Source organism: Candida parapsilosis, contig 005809 (assembly GCF_000182765.1).
Source record: "Candida parapsilosis strain CDC317 annotated contig 005809".
In the NCBI taxonomy this organism is placed as follows: Eukaryota; Fungi; Ascomycota; class Pichiomycetes; order Serinales; family Debaryomycetaceae; genus Lodderomyces; species Lodderomyces parapsilosis.
The window spans coordinates 1,883,342-1,902,516 of record NW_023503281.1 but is presented as its reverse complement, the minus strand read 5'-3'; the positions used below and the strand labels follow the sequence as shown (position 1 = coordinate 1,902,516).

Here is a 19,175-nt window from a genome sequence, read left to right as displayed (position 1 = left end):
GTGAGGATTGTATCAAAAGACAATAAGATATTATCCTCTGTATTGTGTCAAGTACAATGCTCTAGTACAATAGTGATACCAAAAGATGGGTATGATGTAATCACAACAATGCCTATCTATATTTTTTATTGTCAGTCTCGAAAGTAAACAAAAAACAATACACTCATAACCATTCTTTTACTAAATACAAACTAAGATCATCAAGACTATTTTGTTTATTCAACACAATCTTGGAATAATAACAATATAGAGCAGACCTCACAAATGCAACTTTGGTAAACAGTAAACAAAGGACCCAAAAACCATATAAATCTTGTGATATAGCATGCATATATAAGAAAAACAAAAAAAACGTAAACAAAAAGTATACCTAATAGAGAGTCACACCCACAAAATAGGAGAAGGGAGGTCTCTATCATTATCTTTTAATACACTTCAAGAACAATATCATCGAGCTTGTGTTGTGTGAATAAACAATAGGAGATGGGACCGAGCTCCGAACGGAGTTTCTAATAATAGAGACGCTATTATTTCAGAACTCTGTCAAATGATAGACAAGTAAATCATGGTAATTACTGGACTCAAGAGTAGCATAGTCCCACGATTTTGTTCCTTTATGGGCTTTTAGGGGCTTTTAGTAAAATGTCTCTCAATGACATCATTCATTTGAACGAAAAAAAAAAAAAACCAATTAATTTCATAAGTGCATCTATGCTGGTATGAGAGTAGTTACCACCGAATTTACTTCAAAAAGAGTAGTCAAAGTCAAAGTTAAAAACTCATAAATCCTAATGTATTTGCGTTGATTATGTAAAGTTACAACTTTGACTTTGTATTCAAAGTGGATCCTGTAGCAACAAACTGAACTTTGCAAATACTCACTGTAAAATATTTTTCCTTTATTTTCTTGCAATTTTTTTTTTTTTTTTTTTATTTATGGCTTCAATTTCATTACCAAAAATAGGCATATATTTTTTTATGTCTTTTGTGTTGGAACCTCGGATATGCTATTTCGCAATGACGTAAAACAACCAACTACGAATGGAAGTAAAAACTGATACGAGATGTATATCTTTTGCATTAGAAAAAAGTGTTAACCTCCATCCTGAAATAGCAAGAGATAGAAGCTAAACATCTTCTATTATTACCAAGATAAGTAAAATTGCTTACTATTGTTCCATTACAAGAACAATGAGCATCGAATACTGCATATACACTCAACTCATATTGTTCTTGGGTAGATGTACGATTGTCGTAGCAATCATGTTCATGACAATAAATAGATAGAAAGCTTGCTAGATCAACACCACTAGCAAGCACGAGAAATGGAAATAATATCTTTCCCAAAAGAGAGTTATGCCGAAATGCATGTGCTTTTTTGGTTTCCACCCAACAAAAAATGATTGAGTCGTTGTTCTATCAAAATTTGTTTCTTGTTGTTTCTTGAACGGTTTTCAATTCTGTTGAAGGGCGGGGAAGAGGGGCATACTTACACTTTTGCTTCGTTGTAGAATAAACAACTATTCAGAAATGCTCCACCGCGGCATAAACCCACTTTTCAAAGGACACTCTTTGCCCCTTTTTGGTGGGGCATAACCCATGCAGCAAAACTAACGATTGCTCATGCTTTGGGATCAGAAATTTCTGAAGTGGGGTCCTCAGTTACTCTACGGTTATCATACACACACATAACTATACACACACACACACACACACTAACACACACACACACACACACGCATTCCATAGCATCAACTGGCCAAGAGATTTTGATACAACTTCAAAGCTATAGAGTGCCAACTAACATCGACAACATGTCACGTGCTCTCATTTACGAAGTTAATCTGAGCCGCACATACAAACGCTACCAGACAAACCGCATCTCTCTCATCTGAAAATTCTCTTATTTTACAACCATCTGATCAAAGACCCCCCACATCGAGTACACCATCAGCCATGTCGGAGGCGAAAAAGAGAAAAGTGTATACAGCACCATCAGTAAATGTGGACCATTCTCTCGTTCAACTACTCAGTCAAATACAGGCGTCCACTGACAACTTGGAATTAATCTCGCGATTGATCCAACAAGGAGATTTAGGGAGAACTTTACCTATTTGGTCATATTATTCATCAGTTAATAACCACAAAGAGTTTGTTGATATCACTAATAAGTTGAATCATGTGCTTCGTACAATCAATGAGCACAAGGATACTTTTTTACCAGTACGACAGTTTATCGTTGATTTTGCTAAAGATGTATTGATCAATTACACCAAAATCACGTATCGTGCATTGAGTAGCTTGAAACCTTCATCAACCAATCCAACAATCAGGCTTTTGGACAACTTAATCAATTACGATTCCATAATAGTACAGGAGTTTCTCAATAGTTTTGACTTGACGCTTCCAGTGTTGCCCAAATTGATGACTCCAAGTAAGATTGAGATTGAAGCAGGTGAGGTGAATGATCAGTATTCCATTAGATCAAATTTTATGAAATTGTGGATTGATTTATGTTCCAATGCTGCGTATTACCATCGATTGGATTTGTTGACCAACCATTCCAAAATTGTAAAGAATATTTGGAAGTATCTACAATATGATACGATTAATCTGTTACTTAATTTGATCCAGTTTCTCAATGACAAGCTTCTTGATGAGCGTAATTTCAAAAAGGCACAAAAATGCAAAATACTCAATGATAGCTTCATGTACAAGGTCCACTTTTTATTCAACAAAATCAAAGAACCATTCTTTCTTGACTTTATGACTAAGGTAGCTACAGATTTCAAAAATGGGCTAGTATTTGCCAATGACAAATTATGGACCCAAAATTCCGATGTTGGGGTGGTTGTGGATGTCAATAACAAGCATTTCAAAATTGCAAATAAGTTGCTCTACACTTTATTGACAAGTTTAAAACCAACAGACTCTAACAAACAACTACAGTTTATTGTCAAGGTGTTGTCATGTTGTCAGGAATTGATCCCACCTTATATGAATTATCTCGTGCAACATGGAGGAGGTTATCATGATCCATCATTAACATCTTGGTGGATTTTGTACACTTTGTTGTACACGAATGTGTTGCAGATTCCAATGCCTCAATTTGAAACAAATGTTGAATTTATCAAATTTGACGTCAGAGCAATTAATGAAAGCATAGTGTTTGCGCCATTACTAAAGGGTGCGTTGGTGGAAGGTTTGTCCTCAAAGACTGGTTTAACTGTGCAGTTGACTTTGCAATTGATTCTTTTTATTTTAAAGAGATTGCAACTGGTAATTGATGTGGTCAACAAGAGACAAGAATTGACTACTCTTGTGTTTAACCAATTACCTGACATCACATTGATTGCCCAACAACTCTCTGCAAAACCATCCAAACTCACTCATCTTACAGCATTGACTATTATGAACCAGTACAAGTCATCATTTCCTTCATCACTCAACAAAAGCTCTATACAAAAGTTGGTTTCTTCAGGAGTATCGGAAATCGTTTCCAAATCAAAATTGTCTAATTACGACTTGTCTATACTTGATCTTTACATGAATTTGCAAAACCAAGATTTCAAATGGTGGAATAAAACCAACGGCGCCAATTCATTTTACACGTTATTGATAAAATTAGCTTCAAAATCAACCATCACTTCAACTTTTGCAACTAAAATCTATCACTTACTCAATAGATTATCCCAAGACAAGATGTTTTTCAACAACCATTTGTTGGTCACTCCGATAATGAGTTTAATATATTCATTAGAGGATTCGGAAATGACACCAGAGTTTTGGAACATGTTTGACGAAGTTGTCGCTCGATGTGTGCGTAGTCCATACAAGTATCTCGATTTGTCTCATGAAAAGTATCACGATGAGAGCATATTTGTGGTGGCCATGTTTGAACAATTCAAGTTTTTGTTGGGTAAAGGTTATGATGAAGCAAATTTGCAATGGCTATTCAGGTTTTTGAGATACTTGATTGTGCTTGGTGGGGATAAAGATGTTTTGGCGTCACTTGTTGATCAATTAGATGTGGATGAGCTTGTAAAGAAATTTAACTTGGATAAGATGTTGGAATTTGAATCATCTATGCCCATTGACCAAGATTCCTCAATCATGGAGGTGGTTTACAACTCATCAGTTACTCAATTGGCTAAAAATCCCCATATTATTGAAAAGAAATTAATTTCATCAAATTTAGACTATTTGGCAGTATTGGCACTAACCAATTTAGTTCTTGAAAAAGAAGTTTCAGCAACACAATTGATAACGGTATTGTTTACTAAGCTTTGGGGGTTCTTGACCAACTCTAGTCAACAAGCGATTGATTATTTCACTTCCGAATTGGTTTGGAGGAAGTTTCTTGCAAGTACTTCTCGCGGTGACGCAAAATTGGTGATTCAGTTGTATGGAGAGGCAATTAAAGCACTTCCCAACATTGACTCCTCGGCATTGTCGAAATTTGTGTTTGATAGATTATCTACAGGACAAGTTGAATTTATTGATTACGTTTGGTTGTTGGATAAAACTCAATTGAAAGAGATAACCAATTCATCTGATGGGTTGCTTTTTGAACTGGCTGTGGCTATTTGTATAGATAAACAAATGAAGCTCGATTTTGCTCAATTTTGGAAGTTGTTAATGTTTGAGAAAATCAACAGGATTGGTTTGTTGACTCAGTTACTTGAACTAAACTTGGTAGAGCTCACCGATTCAGAGTTGAGAAAGGTTGTTGATGAGATTGTTGCGAAAGGTGATTATGATTTATTGCCGGTCATTATCGGTAGGTATCACGTAGTTTCTTCCTGGCTATTGGAAAAGAACTTGAAGGATGACGTATTGAATTGTTTAATCGTGTCCTCATCGGTGCAAAATCACATTGACGTTTCTGAATCATACATGAAACAAATTTTGGCTGTGATACAACTGAAATTGAAATCCAAGACAGTGGAGGGGTCAATGTGGGACCAAATTTTGGTGATCTTGTCTTCTCAAACAACCACCGATCAATCGATAGCTGAAACTGTATTGGACCAAATCAATTTCAAACAGACTACAAACCCTGTGTTTATCAATTTCATCGGAAAGTATCCCCAAAATGACAAGATTAAAACTTGGATCCACAAATCAATGCTTTACATCACCAAAAGCTTTGCTGAATCGGAACTGCTTTCTGCAAAATTCGAATCATTCATCAACAGCGTAGGAGATTACATTTTTGAAGCTAATGTATGGAACCTGGTGCCAGCAAGTATTTTGAACACACAATTGGAAGTCATTCTTCAATCGAAATTCATCAACAATGATTCATTAAAGTATGTGGTGAAGCTACTCATCAATTCATCAAAGAGCACTATTGATTTTCAAAAATTATTTCAAATTGCTTTAACTTCATCAACATGTTTGGATGTTTTGCCAAATGAACAAAATGCGTCGTTGAGATTCTACTCAGCATTGATTATCTACATTCTTTACAATTTCGATCACCTGAAATTGTCCAACTTGATCAACCTAAAGACGATTTTGGAAAAGTATCAAGGATTGAATCGAAGTGAGGATTTGTTGCTCAAGTATGTGTTGCAAAAAATGGAGGCTAAATTGTCCATATCTTGGATTGCCAGTGTATCCAATTGGGAATTTTCGGATCAGCTTAATCAAAATGAGATTGCCCTAGTTGACATGGACAAGTCGATTACCAAAAAGAATGAACAGTTTACTGTGTCTTTAAACAAGGGCATCATTCAAAATTCATTGAATAGTAAGGGGTCTACCCTTCCTCAATTTGGCAAGGGGGTTGATTTTTGGCTCCAGGTGGAAGAACTAGAGAAGGAAAATCAATTAAAATCCATAACCCACTTTGCTTACGATTGTGAATTTCTATACATGATTATACTCAACAACGATGAACTTTTGAAATACACCAAACATGAAGATGCAAGTGTGACCTACTCATTCAATATCAAAAATTTAATCGACACTGGTATTTTGCAGTTTATTATTGCAAACTTGTCCAATACCAAGTATCTCCCCATTGCCAAGATCATTCTCAACAAGATTCTCACTTCAATCGATGATGAAACCAATGCTCATTTTAAAGATAAAAACATATTCAAGGTCTATTTATCTAACGTGTGCTTTACTTTACAACAGCAACAACAACAACAAGAGATTCCCAAATTGATTTGGTTTGTCTATTCCCAATTTGTCCCCATCTTGTCCAACCCAGCTCATTTCTTGTACGAATTGAGTTTTCGTTACGTTCTTGCCCATCCGAGTTTGAACAAATGGGATATCCCATTATTCAATTCAATCATCCATCCAACAGATTCATCAGAATGGGTTTATCGAGAATTGAATTGGATTATAGATCAAATTACCAATGGACTTGAATCAACTGGGGATTTGTCATTGATTACGAAAACTGTGATTGAATTTGTATTGAATTTGTTCAATTGCAAAACATTGAATATGAAGTTAAAAGTATCGATCTTGAGATTCATATATACGATACAGGGTCTTGATCATGGATCGGATTTGTTGATTACTAGATTTGGAATCTTGTCGTATTTGGAAATGTTGAGTAATGAGTTGCAAGAACCAAATGTGTTTAATGAACAGTTGAAGGTGAATATGATGGAGATATTAAGTCGGTTTGAAGTTAGTGTTGGAAAGAGTGACAGGGTCAATGACTGGACCGGGGGACAAATTAATGAAAACTTGAAACAAATTGTCGATAAGCTAGCATAGATGGCTCTTTTTAGTGGTTTATAGATTTTGCATGTGATATGCACGTGATTTATTCAGGGATTTGTTTTTCTCATTCCTTTATCTCCGAAAAGAAAGTTCACTCCTGCTTTACTTAGAAAACATCTACTGACAATGAGTGTACGTATCGAGAGACCACCCCAACCGACTGTAATCAGGCACTAACGCATAACAACCAGCTTGGAAAACTAGTGCATTATGGCGTTGACCTAGTCCTTATTTCAATCGTCCTCGCAGGGGTTCACCGAAACACCGGTTTACAATTTGACGTGCTGCATTTCAGCTCTATCGATGTACGTCGCTGGTTCGGGAATTACCTCAGCTTTGGTGAAACTTGCTACGACAAACTTGTTTCGGTGTTGAGAATTTCCGGTTATTTCAAACAACGCAATTTGGTGTTGGATAATTTACGAAACGCTGGTGCTCAGTATTTGAAAGAACAAACGGGGAGAGATATCAGGGATTACAAGAGAGAAATTGATTAGAGGGAGAAGCTGTTTGTAGGGACCGTTTACTGGGGTTTTGAAGTACATATAAAGTTTCATCTTTAGATCCAAATGTAATCAAATACGCTCCGAGTGCGTTATTTTTGAAAGAATTGCATCAAAAAAAAAGTTCTGCAACATTATTTCTCAATCAAGCATCTTGAGTGCAGATTCTAAGAAACTGATTACTATCATTTTGACACCTGAACGCTCTCTTTCTCGATGTCAAATCAGGGTAATCAAAGATTAAACGTATAAGAGTTTGTGAATCAAAGATGTATGAAGTTTTACTTTTCTCTTTTTTTCTGTGTCTTTGTGAAAAACTTCAAGAAACTTGATTCATACATTACATTACTCTGATGAGCTTATTTACAAGATTCAAGGATGCCATCTTGAAAGAGCAGGAAGAAGATGTTGCTCAAACAACCGAGTATATCAATGCCTATTCACCAAAGAAGCTTGCCCTGATGGGTCTTGCAGTAATCAATTTGAATATTACAAACATGAGAACAGGTATTGGTGGTAAAACCATCTTGGAGATGCAATTGGACAATGCCGTAAGCAATGGCGATCTCTCTTCCGTATCCATGAAAACGGGGGATATTGTTAGAATTGCCAAAATGACAAAAGCCGAACGCAAAAAGGCCAAGAAAGAAGAAGAGACCCAAGACTGCGACGAATCCATTGACGCAGTTGTTGTGAAAGTATCCAATCAGACAATCACTCTCTCAGTGGATGAATCCACCTCCGACGATAAGATTCTCAACTACTATAACAACACCAATGATTCGTCAAGATTTTGGATTGTCAAATTGGCCAACTCAATAACGTACAAGAGAATGATCACCACGATGAACAAAGTACTCGAGTTGAAAGAGAGTGAAAAAAATGACATTCATAAACTCCTCCTCGGCGAAACAAAACACAATCTATTGAGCGGAAATTCTACGATCAACTTTTTTAATTCGGGCTTGAACCAATCGCAAAAATCTGCAATTGATTTTGCAATAAACAAGTCCAACATTTCGATAATCTTTGGACCACCGGGGACAGGCAAAACAATGACATTGGTCGAACTAATTCGACAATTAACGCTACGAGGCGAAAAAGTTTTGGTTTGTGGTCCATCAAATATCTCTGTTGATACAATTTTGGAGAGACTTGGCAGCCATTACAAAGCTGGCGAGTTGATACGAATTGGTCACCCTGCTAGACTTTTACCAGTGAATCTTCAACATTCCCTTGAAGTGCTTTCCAAGAGTTTTGGTAGAGAAGTGATTAAAGATCTTGAGAATGATATTCAGTCAGTTTTGAACAAGATAAAAAAATGTAAGAGATATACTGAGAGGAAAGCCTTGTACCAGGAGTTGAAGCAGTTGAAAAAAGAGTTGGTTCAAAGAGAGAGAAAGATTGTACACGAGTTGCTAAATGGAGCGCAAGTTGTTTTGGCTACATTGCATGGTGCAGGCTCGTTTGATTTGAAAAGGAGCGGTGTGAGCTTTGATACGATTATTATTGATGAGGTATCGCAGTCTCTTGAACCACAGTGTTGGATTCCTTTACTACATAATGACAAGTTTAAACGGTTGGTCATTGCCGGAGACAATATGCAACTCCCACCAACTATAATCTCAGGCAATGCCAGTCTATTGGAGACAACATTATTTGACAGATTGGTCAAGGAGGTAGAGGGCAATAAGTACAAGAAGTTGCTTAACGTACAATATCGAATGAATGATAGTATCATGAAGTTTCCCAGCATGCAGCTTTATGAAGATAAATTGATCAGTGATGCATCTGTAAAAAACATCAAGCTCACAGATCTTCCAGATGTCGAAAGCAATGATGAAACTAGTATCCAATGTGTCTGGTACGATACACAAGGTGGTGACTTTCCTGAACAAAAATTGGAGTCAATAAAGGGGGATTCAAAGTACAATGAGATGGAATTGCAAATTGTCAAGAGCCACATAAGGAGATTAGTCGACAGTGGAGTATTGCCCCAAGATATTGGTGTTATAGCACCATATGCCGCACAGGTGCAACTACTCAAGAAGCAATTAGGTCCAGAATCATTGATTGAAGTGAGCACTGTTGATGGGTTTCAAGGTCGTGAGAAAGAGGTTATCATATTGACCTTGGTTAGGTCCAATGATGAAAGAGATGTCGGGTTTTTGAGTGAGGAGCGAAGATTGAATGTAGCAATTACTCGACCCAAAAGGCAACTTTGTGTAATTGGTGATTTGCAATTGATGAATGAATCCGGGCACAAATTTCTACAAAATTGGAGCAAGTACGTCGAAGACGGATTTGAAGATGGTGAGTCAATAAAGCCATACGAAATTGTCTATCCCAACATCGACGACTTTGCTAGCTGAGACATTGGCTTGTTCCACGATTTCAAGTTTGCAATTGAGCGTGTACGAGCCATTGACTCAGCTAAGGTCGCACAGAAAACCAATCATTTCTTTTTGAAGGAGTCAGTTTCCATGGGGTTGGCTTTGATGAATCTACCAATCATTGACGTTGAATTCGGCTTTGGTGGCGAAATTGTTTTGGCAACTCTTCTAAGTACAATAAGCTTAAGATCCTGATTGAGCCGACCACATCAACTTTTACAACAATGTTGATGACTATAGATAGGATTCTTGACGCTGATTTCACAATCAACGAGGTCTATAAGTTGCACCTTTATAAACAGGATGAGACATCGGATTCCAACGGTATTGACGATGGCATTTTGATTTGTTTAGATGGATCATTTTTAGAAGGTGAAGAAATAGTCGGCATTAAGTTAAAGCCAGCTGCACTCAACCCACCGAACTGCAGCACATTCGATATCATGAGGATAATGTTTGAGAACTTGAGAATAGACACGGATGACATTGCAAATGCGGATCCATTGCTGTAGCATACATTAAGACAGCTGCAAAGATTGACTATTACAATGAAAAATTGAATAAATCAAAAAAAGAAGTAATTAAGTTTGCAAGGAATGAATCTTGATTCAGTATAGTGTTTGGCCTACCAGGAACAGGGAAGACAATGAATTTGGTTGAATTAGTTCAGCAATTGATCCATCGAAGTAAAAGAGTGTTGGTATGTGGCACGTCAAACATCTCAGTGGACCCATTATTGGAAAGACTCAGCGACAAACACGACAATGAGGATTTGGTCAGAATTAGTCAACCTGCCAAAGTGTTGCCTTCGTGTGTGAAGCATACTTTGAATGTCTTGTTCAAAGCTCATGAAGATACAAATATATTGCTGAAATTAAGGAACCGATGAGATCCACTTTTGATGAAATAAAGTATGCCAAGAGTCGCGCATTACGCAGGAGTTTGTGTGCGTAGTTGAAGTCACTACACGAACTGTTTTCAAAACAATATGAAATGGGTATTCAAATCCATTATTAAAAAAGCACGTGTCGTGTTTGCAACTTTGCATGGTACTGGCTCAACTGAGCTAACAAAGTGATGTAGAAACTTTAACACGATAATTATCGATGAAGTGTCACAAGCACTTGAACCCCAATGTTGGATTTCTCTAGTTGCTTACAGATGCAAGAAATTAGTTATTGTCGGAGACAACAAGCTGTTGCCCCCAACTGTTAAACTGACTGATAGAAAAGTGACTAATATACATCGGAAACAAGTTTACTCGATAGAGTCATTGGCGAGTTGAATGGTGAAAAGTATGTTAAGTTTTTAAATGTGCAATACCGAATGAATGCATTTTATCATGAAACTCCCTAGTTTGAAACTTCATGAAAACAAACCTATGAGTTTTAAATTGAATAAGAATTGAATAAGAATTGGATATTGTGCGAGTTACCTGGGGTTAGAAGTACCCCAGTGACATCAACTACATGCATGTGGTACAACACTCAAGATGTAGGGTTTTTGGAGATGAGTACAAGCACCGAGAATATAAAATCAAAACTGAATGCAAAAGAGGTGCTCGTGGTGAAGCATCATATCAAGAATCTTTTTGATAATGGCATTTTGGAACACCACATCGGAGTCATTGCGCCCTATTCATCTCAGATGCAACTACTCAAATCAGAGTTGAAACCACATCAATCGATTGACATCAAGCACCGTTGATGGATTTCAAGGAAGAGAAAAATAAGCTATCATATTGACATTGGCGCGATCCAATGAAAAGGTTGAGCGAGCAAAGACTGCTGAATACCACTATCACTAGATCCAAACGTCATTTTTGTGTTGTTGGAGACTTGCAAATGATGACGGATTCAGGACATACGTTTTTGAAAGAGCGGGGCAAGTTTGCTGAAACCGAACTGAAGAAACACGATTGGTTGAAGCCATATAAAAGCATTGGTGTGTCACTCAGTGGTATGCTCGAAACAAAGAGGGACTAATTGGGGATGTTGATAAATTTTGAGAGAGTTGTGTAGTTTTGCTGTGTACGTATCCATTATTATTAGACGATTTGGTTGCAAATTGATACTTTGCTTTAAACTTTTCGTCTTGTGCTTAGCTCAATTAGGCGAAAGTGACAACAATGGCAAAAGAATTTGCTTATGTTTATAATGAAAACATTACACAAAGAGTCGCGTACTGCCTCTTAATTCAGATTTTACCAGATATGCATTTTGCAACAAGACAAAAGCATGCCAAATAGTTGATCGTTATTGAGATCAGATTTGAAAGATGGATTGTATCTGCATGTTCTCGGGTTTAGGCTTTTCAACTGCAACGGTATACCCTCTACACCACCTAGCGAAACTGAGCTAAATTTGTATGCTGGTTGGCAATCGCGTTTTTATCAGTTATTATTTTACGTTTTTCGATTATTTTAATTCACCCACATTTTCTTGACCCAGACGCCAGTGTAGGTAACTATTCAAACTGTAAACACCAAGAGCCAGTACCCTCATGTATATAATTGTGAATATATGTTTGACCTCGCTACATCTACATCTTCTTCTTCTGTAGACCACTTTAATCCTCAATGTTTTTTTGCAAGCTCCAATTGGTTGGACTCTTGATTGTGATTGCAATAGTGCAAGCAGCAACAATTCTCGTGACTGATGTGGTATACGTTACAGTGCTGAGATCAGCTATTTACAATGAGTCGGATGTTTACTATACTGAGTATCTTTTGGGGAATCCCTTATCAACAATGATCACGACCAGTGATGAAATTGCAACTGCTTCGAGTAGTGATGGTCAGGAGATAAAGCCAACACCAACATCATTGCCGCAAATTTCCACACCAGAGAGTTTAAGTTCCACTTCGTCTGTTAAAGCTAGCACCGGAGCTTCATCAATCAGGACACCCGATCCAACTACTACACTCGCAGCCCCATCAACCACAACAAAAGCATCTATCTCAAAGCCAACTACATCAACAATAAAAGTTCAGCCTGAGCCAACAACAGTGGCAAGTGTACCTACTCTGTCCGCAAAATCAACAGGCTCCTCTTCTTTTTCAAATGCGATATTGAGCGCTCATAATGTCAAACGTGTTGCTCACGGAGTTGCACCCTTAGCATGGAGTCAAGAACTTTACAACTATGCACAACAAGTAGCCGATGCTTATGATTGTTCAGGAAATTTGAAACACACAAGCTCACCATACGGAGAGAATTTAGGCGTTGGTTATAGCTCACCTCAATCAGTTGTAAATGCATGGTACAACGAAGGTCAAAATTACAATTACCAATCAGCAACAAAGTTCAATCATTTCACCCAAGTAATTTGGAAGTCAACTACACAATTGGGCTGTGCTTATAAGGATTGTAGTGCTCGAGGATGGGGAATGTTTGTTATTTGCAATTACAAGCAAGTTGGAAACATGAAGGGACAAGGGCGACAGAATGTACGTCCATTGGTCTAGATTTTTGTATAGTGGAGAGTATTATTACGCGGCTAAGGTCACATCCAGTCTCTTTTTTTGTAAGTGTCTCGAATCGTTATGTGTAAGGGGGGGAGGACGAGCGACATGCACATCCGATACGAAATGCCGGTGTGTGACATTAACGGTCGAAATAGAGATAAAGTATTGACTACATACGCGATATTTCCGTTTTGTACCAACGGAATGTGTATTTTTTTTTGCAACATAAGCGAATGCGATGGGATACGTAGATCTAGACTAATGAGAAATTGGTTTACAGAGGATCAGATGAACCGAGGTCTTAACCGTGGGGACTGCTATATTGGTTTCTTTTTACTCATGAGAAAAGGGGATACAATCGCCTATATCGGTGGCTATGTTTCATTATCCTTCGGAAAAGATACTCCCATCGTATTTTGACAGATTTATATGCAAGTTAAATTGCAATTCAGAAGTTAACACGGGGCTGTGTTCCCATTGGTTGCAATTGAATAAAAAAAGAAAGAAAAAAATAGAATCAAATTGATTCAAATCGAATCGATGAGAGGGACAATTAAACCGATGCGAGATGCCATTTTTTTTTCACTGATTTATCGGAAATTGGTTTGAAAGGGAAAAAAGAAAAAGAAATGCAAGAAAGCGCTTCGGAGGAACAATGCATAGGTCGTGTATTTTTCACCAGAATTCACACTAGTCAGATCCAAATCTAGATTTACAAAAGACGACAATAGACGACGGAAAAGAATAAGCATCTCTCCTGTACATTTGAGCCTCAGAAACGTATGTATCACCTCATTAACGGGCGATTTTCGGTGCTCCTCTGGGGAAAGACTCTTTTGACACTCCTAAATACTCAATATAAAACACACTGTTGTTCTTTGTACTACCTGGTTGGATGTTGAACAATTCCGCACTGCTACAAAAAGACTCAAGAAACACGTGAACCTCCTTGATTTGGCTGCTAAGTAAACACAGCAAACACAAGAGAACGTACTGTGTGTGCTTTAGAACAATAGACAGAGAACTCTACACACACACTTGGTTTGTTAAACGACAAGAAATTAGTATTATGCTTTTCTGTTGTTGTGTTGTCTCTTTTTGTCACTTTTTTTTTTTAGTTGAAAAAGTAAACAAAAATGGTCAGATACTGCATATAGTTTTAAAGTATGTTATTGTAATGCCTAATAAATTTGGCGTTCTTGTGTAACACACTCCTGCCACATTGACCACTAATTTTAATAAATCCACAATAGGAAAAGGACTGAGAATTTTTTTCTTCGGATGTTATGCACAAAGTATTATAGACTGTATTGGTTTATGATTCGACTAGCAGCTCAAGACAATAGATGTTCTTTACTTTTGCATTTAAATTTCAGAATCGAGAATTTAAAAGGGGGGATGTGTGAGCTAAGCTAAGCTAAGCATTATTCATGTGCAATGTATATGCAACAATAGACCCATTGTTGTTTTATTAACCTACTTTGGGCCATATAATAATAACAAGTGTCATGGTGTTATATATATATGTTTCAACAAATCCTAATTTCTCTAGTTTCATCTTTCTTTTTCTTTTCTCCTTCAACCAACTTACGTTCTTTTATCCATAACCCAACCAACTACAGTCTGTCACTACAAACAGTTCTTTAACTGCTCACCTATATACTTCACATTCATTTTTTATAAAGTATACCCCACCCCTTTCCGTTCCTTTGAGAAAGTAAACACACATACACTACCCTTACACGCTCATTCGACAAGAGAAAAAAAAAAAAACAAAATCGCGTCATAATGAAATTCACAACTATAGCAGCAGCTGCTACCACTCTTTTTGGTTTATCTTTAGCTCAAGTCAAATACGAATACGTACACGTCACACATGTTGTCACTGTTGATGCCAATGGAGAATCAACTCCAACACAAACTACAGAAGAAGAACAACCATCAGTATCAACCTGGGTTTTTTCAACCAATGTTTTGGGACAAGATATTGCATTCACTAGTGTTGTTTCCAACGTTGACGAAGCAAATGCTACTTTGTACCGTCAGAACTTGGTTATTCAAAGTGGAGACTCATTAACTACTGAAAAATTAGCTGTTATTGTTAACCCAAGCACATTGGTTACTTCAACTTTGTCATCAGATGAAGCTTCTGATGCTGAATCTGAAGAAGCTGCCGCCATTGTTTCATTCACTCCAACATCTGAAACTTCTCAACCAACTCAACAATCAGTTGAAGCTACTTCAATTGTAAGCTCAGCCCCATCAACTGATGCTCAACAAACTACCCAGGAGTCACCAGCCACTACATCTTCATCAACACAATCATCAGCAACAACTTCATCCAGTTCAAGTGGTGATTTCGGAAATGTTCAAGATGAAGCATTTTCCAAAGAAATTCTTGATGCTCACAATTCCAAACGTGCTCAACACGGCGTCTCTGCATTGTCATGGGACCAATCTGCTTATGAATATGCTCAAAACTATGCTGACCAATATTCTTGTTCAGGAAACTTGAAGCACTCTGGTGGCAAATACGGTGAAAACTTGGGTGTTGGTTACAAGAGCGGCTCAGCTGTCGTTGAAGCTTGGTACCTGGAAGGTGACAGCTACAACTACAACACTGCTTCTACTTTTGACCATTTCACACAAGTTGTTTGGAAGGGAACCACCAAGGTTGGTTGTGCTTACAAGGACTGTAGCTCTCAAAACTGGGGTAAGTACATTATCTGTTCTTACGACCCAGCTGGAAACATTGTTGGTCAAGGTAAGGCAAACGTTTTGCAATAGATCAGTTAATTTAGTTTCTTTGAAGTTTCAGTTTCAGTTTCAGTTTTTGTCTTTGTTTTTGTTTTTGTTTTTGTTTTTGCGCTTGCCTTTCCTTATTACAAGTGAGAAGCTTGGCCCTGGATTTACTCTGGTTATAGGCTTATATCTGAGTAGCTTTAGCATTTGTACGTTGTTATAAAAAAAAGAGATTGTTTTTTTGAAAGATTTAGGAGAGTATTTGCCATTTGCAACCCAACTGCTTTGCATCTCCTCCTCCTCCCCCCAACATAAGCCACTTTGTGTAATCGTCTGATGATTTTGGGAAGAAAAAAACAAAAAAAAAATATTAATAAATCCCTATAAAGAACCCCATTCTTTTTTTTTTTTTAAAAAAAAACTCCACCGCTTTATTCACACTTCAATCACTTGAAAGAGCAATGAGTGGCAGGGGGTCAGACAACTCAATCAAGAGTGACGGAGATGGCAATCTTGCAAATGTGAGGGTAGAGCCATTTCCTATAGCCGCATCAGCATCAAACTTTGCAGAGTCTACGAGAAAGCCATCTCCCCCCACAGGACGTCCAAAAAGAACGTCATTGGCGTGCATACGATGTAGGACGCGTCATATAAGATGTCCAGGAGGTGATCCTTGCAAGAAATGTCAACTTGCGAAAACTAAGTGTGAATACGTGGAAGCTGATAAGAAAATAGTCGTGTCCATGAAGTACCTATCTAGATTACATGACGATGTGGCGAGATTGAAAAAAGACAATGCCCTGCTTAGAAACAGCTTGAAAGAGCTGGAATCAAAACAAGTGGAAGCACAGGCTACTACTGCTACTGCCTCACCAAAACAACAGCCAAATCTACCTCCGACACAGAACCAAATTAATGCTACAGCTGGAGTAAACCATCAACCAGGTTTGAATCATACACAGGGAATGGAAGTGATAGGTCCTTCATTGGATAAACATGGACGGCTTATACAGTCACGAACTGGTGAAAAAGTGTATGTCGGGTCTTCATCCATGACTTTATTTGGTTTGGAAATTCAAAACATGGCACCCACGTTTGACTCATCTTTGCTTCCAACTTCAAACAAATCAACTCCGATGAATTCTCCTGATACGAGGGCATCAGTATCATCTGTGAAAAGCGACTCTCGACAATCATCATCATCATCATCAAAACGTGAAAGTAAAATCATGGAAAAGGAAGGAAATGCTTACAAGATCACCCTTTCAAAGACCAATACTCGACCTGGGCTTTCAATGAATTTCTCACTACCTTCATACTCATATGCTATGCTTCTAGTGGATACATTCGTCAACTACAACGACGGATGTTTCTACTTTTTCAACGAAGGTTTGATTAAACAATTTTTAATGAATTTATACGCGGGAAAGACTGAGGAAAACAAGAAAATCTTGCGTCGAAACTATTCTCAAGACGCTACGGTAAATTCCGACGAAAATACCATCAAGAAAGATGCCGATGATGAAACCATTTTGGAAACCATTTGGTTTTGCAAGATTTTGCTCATTTTTTCCATTGGGGAAATGTATTTGGGAACCGAATCAGATACTCATGCTAAACGGAAAAAACTTGAAAACATGACAAGAAAGAAAGACAGTAAAGAGAAACACACTTTGCCAGGTGCAGAGTTTTTTTATCAAGCATCAGAACTTTTCACAGGATTGTTTGCTTCTGGTGCAATTGATAATATAACAAAAGACGGCGGTATTGAAGTTATGCTTTTATATGCTTTCTACTTGCAAGTTGCTGATTGCACCATTGCTTCGTATTTTTACTTTGGCTTGGCATTGAGGGCAGCATTAATTTTGGGTTGGCATGTGGATGCCGAAAAGGAGTCATTAAATAGATTTGAGCTTGAACACAGGAGAAGAATCTGGTGGACAGTGTATATGTATGAAAGAATGCTTTCATCGAAAGCTGGTCTTCCCTTGAGTTTTGCTGACGACTCAGTTTCAACTGAATTGCCGGTTGATTTCAGGATCGATTTATCCGATTTCCCTCGAGATGATAAAGATGTTCGGGGTTATTACATATTCCCACCGGCAGACTACATCAACAATTGTGTTACAATCACTCAAATCAATGCCGTTATATTGTCATCGCTATACACTAGAACCCCAACATACAACATCTTACCTATTGTGTCTGACTTAGTACAAAGGTTGATTAACTGGAAGAATTGTTTACCAAGTCATCTTCACGTGGATTACACTCTAGAAGAGCCCAAAGTGTCTCGTTTGATTGTCAATTTGATGACGGAGTATTTCCAAGGTATCAATTTAGCAGTGAGACCATTGTTGTTTCACTTTTCATCCAAAAAATTAAAAGAGTTGCAAGTGCAATCAACTCAGAACAAATACATTGATTTAACCAAATATTCCAAGAACGTGTTGAGCTTGCTCAATTCATCATTCCAAGCTTCAATCAATACCATCAAGAGTATTTGGTCATTGGTGCTGGATAATATGGTTGCGTTGTTTGGATGGATGGATCGTGAATATCTCTTTACTTCCGCATCAACGTTAATTCTTTTCAATGCATCATTTGGAGTTCATGATGCAACAAGGACACATTTGGATCACGCATTGACATTGTTTACCAAAATGAAGCGATTGGGCAACTACCCGGCAGCATTAAGAAGAGCACAACTATTGAAGTTGATTCGTGTACTTGATTTTAATGGTGCCATGACAGAAATTCTTCGTAAACATGACGAAGAATTTAAACTTTATGAGGATGATTTGAAGGATGCAGCTGAAGAGAGTGCTCATGAAACAATGAATAACACTCCGCAACAGTTGCAACAGCAACACCCAGATTTGGATTTCTTGAATTTCCACACTGGTTTACCACACAACCAAGGGGATTTCAATACCAATCAAGATTTAACTGGAATAGAGGGGTTTGCCTATCTAGATGAAGAGCAAAAATTGTGGAATGAGATTACTTCTGAAGCTGGATGGCTAAATTTCCATCCCCCAGAAAATGCTGCTCTTAGTGCTGAGCTAGAGCCTATTGCTGAAACTGACAAGCCGGGGCCAAGTCCATTTAGTTTTGATGACGTTGAGGATTCAAGACAACGTGGTGGTGCCAGTGGAGACAATGGTGGAGGCAACGGTGGAGGCACTGGAGGAATTGGTGGTGAAGCTGAGGGTACCAATAGCAGTGCCACCACAGAAACCCATTTTCCTGATATGATTAGTGACCAATTCAACTACATGGATTAAAATGAATAAGGGCTATACTTACACAGTTAAATAT

The 19,175-nt window shown here is 37.8% G+C and overlaps 7 protein-coding genes and 1 pseudogene across 8 annotated transcripts; all 8 read left to right on the top strand. All coding sequences in view use genetic code 12, as the record gives it.

Moving 5' to 3' along the window:
* Window positions 1–1,956: 1,956 nt before the first annotated feature.
* Window positions 1,957–6,744, top strand: CPAR2_208860 (uncharacterized protein; the record flags this gene model as incomplete). Its single annotated transcript, XM_036809808.1, has 1 exon — window positions 1,957–6,744. One exon carries the CDS (start codon window positions 1,957–1,959, stop codon window positions 6,742–6,744), a length of 4,788 nt encoding a protein of 1,595 aa, XP_036666408.1.
* Window positions 6,745–6,876: 132 nt separating this feature from the next.
* CPAR2_208850 (uncharacterized protein) lies at window positions 6,877–7,247 on the top strand (the record flags this gene model as incomplete). The annotated part of the gene is made up of 2 exons (XM_036809807.1): window positions 6,877–6,882; window positions 6,942–7,247. 2 exons carry the CDS (start codon window positions 6,877–6,879, stop codon window positions 7,245–7,247), a joined length of 312 nt encoding a protein of 103 aa, XP_036666407.1.
* A 359-nt stretch (window positions 7,248–7,606) lies between these two features.
* CPAR2_208840 (ATP-dependent 5'-3' DNA helicase) lies at window positions 7,607–9,625 on the top strand (the record flags this gene model as incomplete). Its single annotated transcript, XM_036809806.1, has 1 exon — window positions 7,607–9,625. The coding sequence occupies one exon, from the start codon at window positions 7,607–7,609 to the stop codon at window positions 9,623–9,625; it is 2,019 nt and encodes a 672-aa protein (XP_036666406.1).
* Window positions 9,626–9,870: 245 nt separating this feature from the next.
* CPAR2_208830 (uncharacterized protein) lies at window positions 9,871–10,158 on the top strand (the record flags this gene model as incomplete). The annotated part of the gene is made up of 1 exon (XM_036809805.1): window positions 9,871–10,158. One exon carries the CDS (start codon window positions 9,871–9,873, stop codon window positions 10,156–10,158), a length of 288 nt encoding a protein of 95 aa, XP_036666405.1.
* Window positions 10,159–10,292: 134 nt separating this feature from the next.
* On the top strand, window positions 10,293–11,631 carry CPAR2_208820 (annotated as a pseudogene; the record flags this gene model as incomplete). The annotated part of the gene is made up of 1 exon: window positions 10,293–11,631. A coding segment is annotated over one exon (1,339 nt).
* Window positions 11,632–12,224: 593 nt separating this feature from the next.
* CPAR2_208810 (uncharacterized protein) lies at window positions 12,225–13,112 on the top strand (the record flags this gene model as incomplete). The annotated part of the gene is made up of 1 exon (XM_036809804.1): window positions 12,225–13,112. One exon carries the CDS (start codon window positions 12,225–12,227, stop codon window positions 13,110–13,112), a length of 888 nt encoding a protein of 295 aa, XP_036666404.1.
* Window positions 13,113–14,900: 1,788 nt separating this feature from the next.
* CPAR2_208800 (CAP domain-containing protein) lies at window positions 14,901–15,899 on the top strand (the record flags this gene model as incomplete). The annotated part of the gene is made up of 1 exon (XM_036809803.1): window positions 14,901–15,899. One exon carries the CDS (start codon window positions 14,901–14,903, stop codon window positions 15,897–15,899), a length of 999 nt encoding a protein of 332 aa, XP_036666403.1.
* A 416-nt stretch (window positions 15,900–16,315) lies between these two features.
* Window positions 16,316–19,141, top strand: PUT3 (Put3p; the record flags this gene model as incomplete). Its single annotated transcript, XM_036809802.1, has 1 exon — window positions 16,316–19,141. One exon carries the CDS (start codon window positions 16,316–16,318, stop codon window positions 19,139–19,141), a length of 2,826 nt encoding a protein of 941 aa, XP_036666402.1.
* Between the last annotated feature and the right edge of the window lie 34 nt (window positions 19,142–19,175).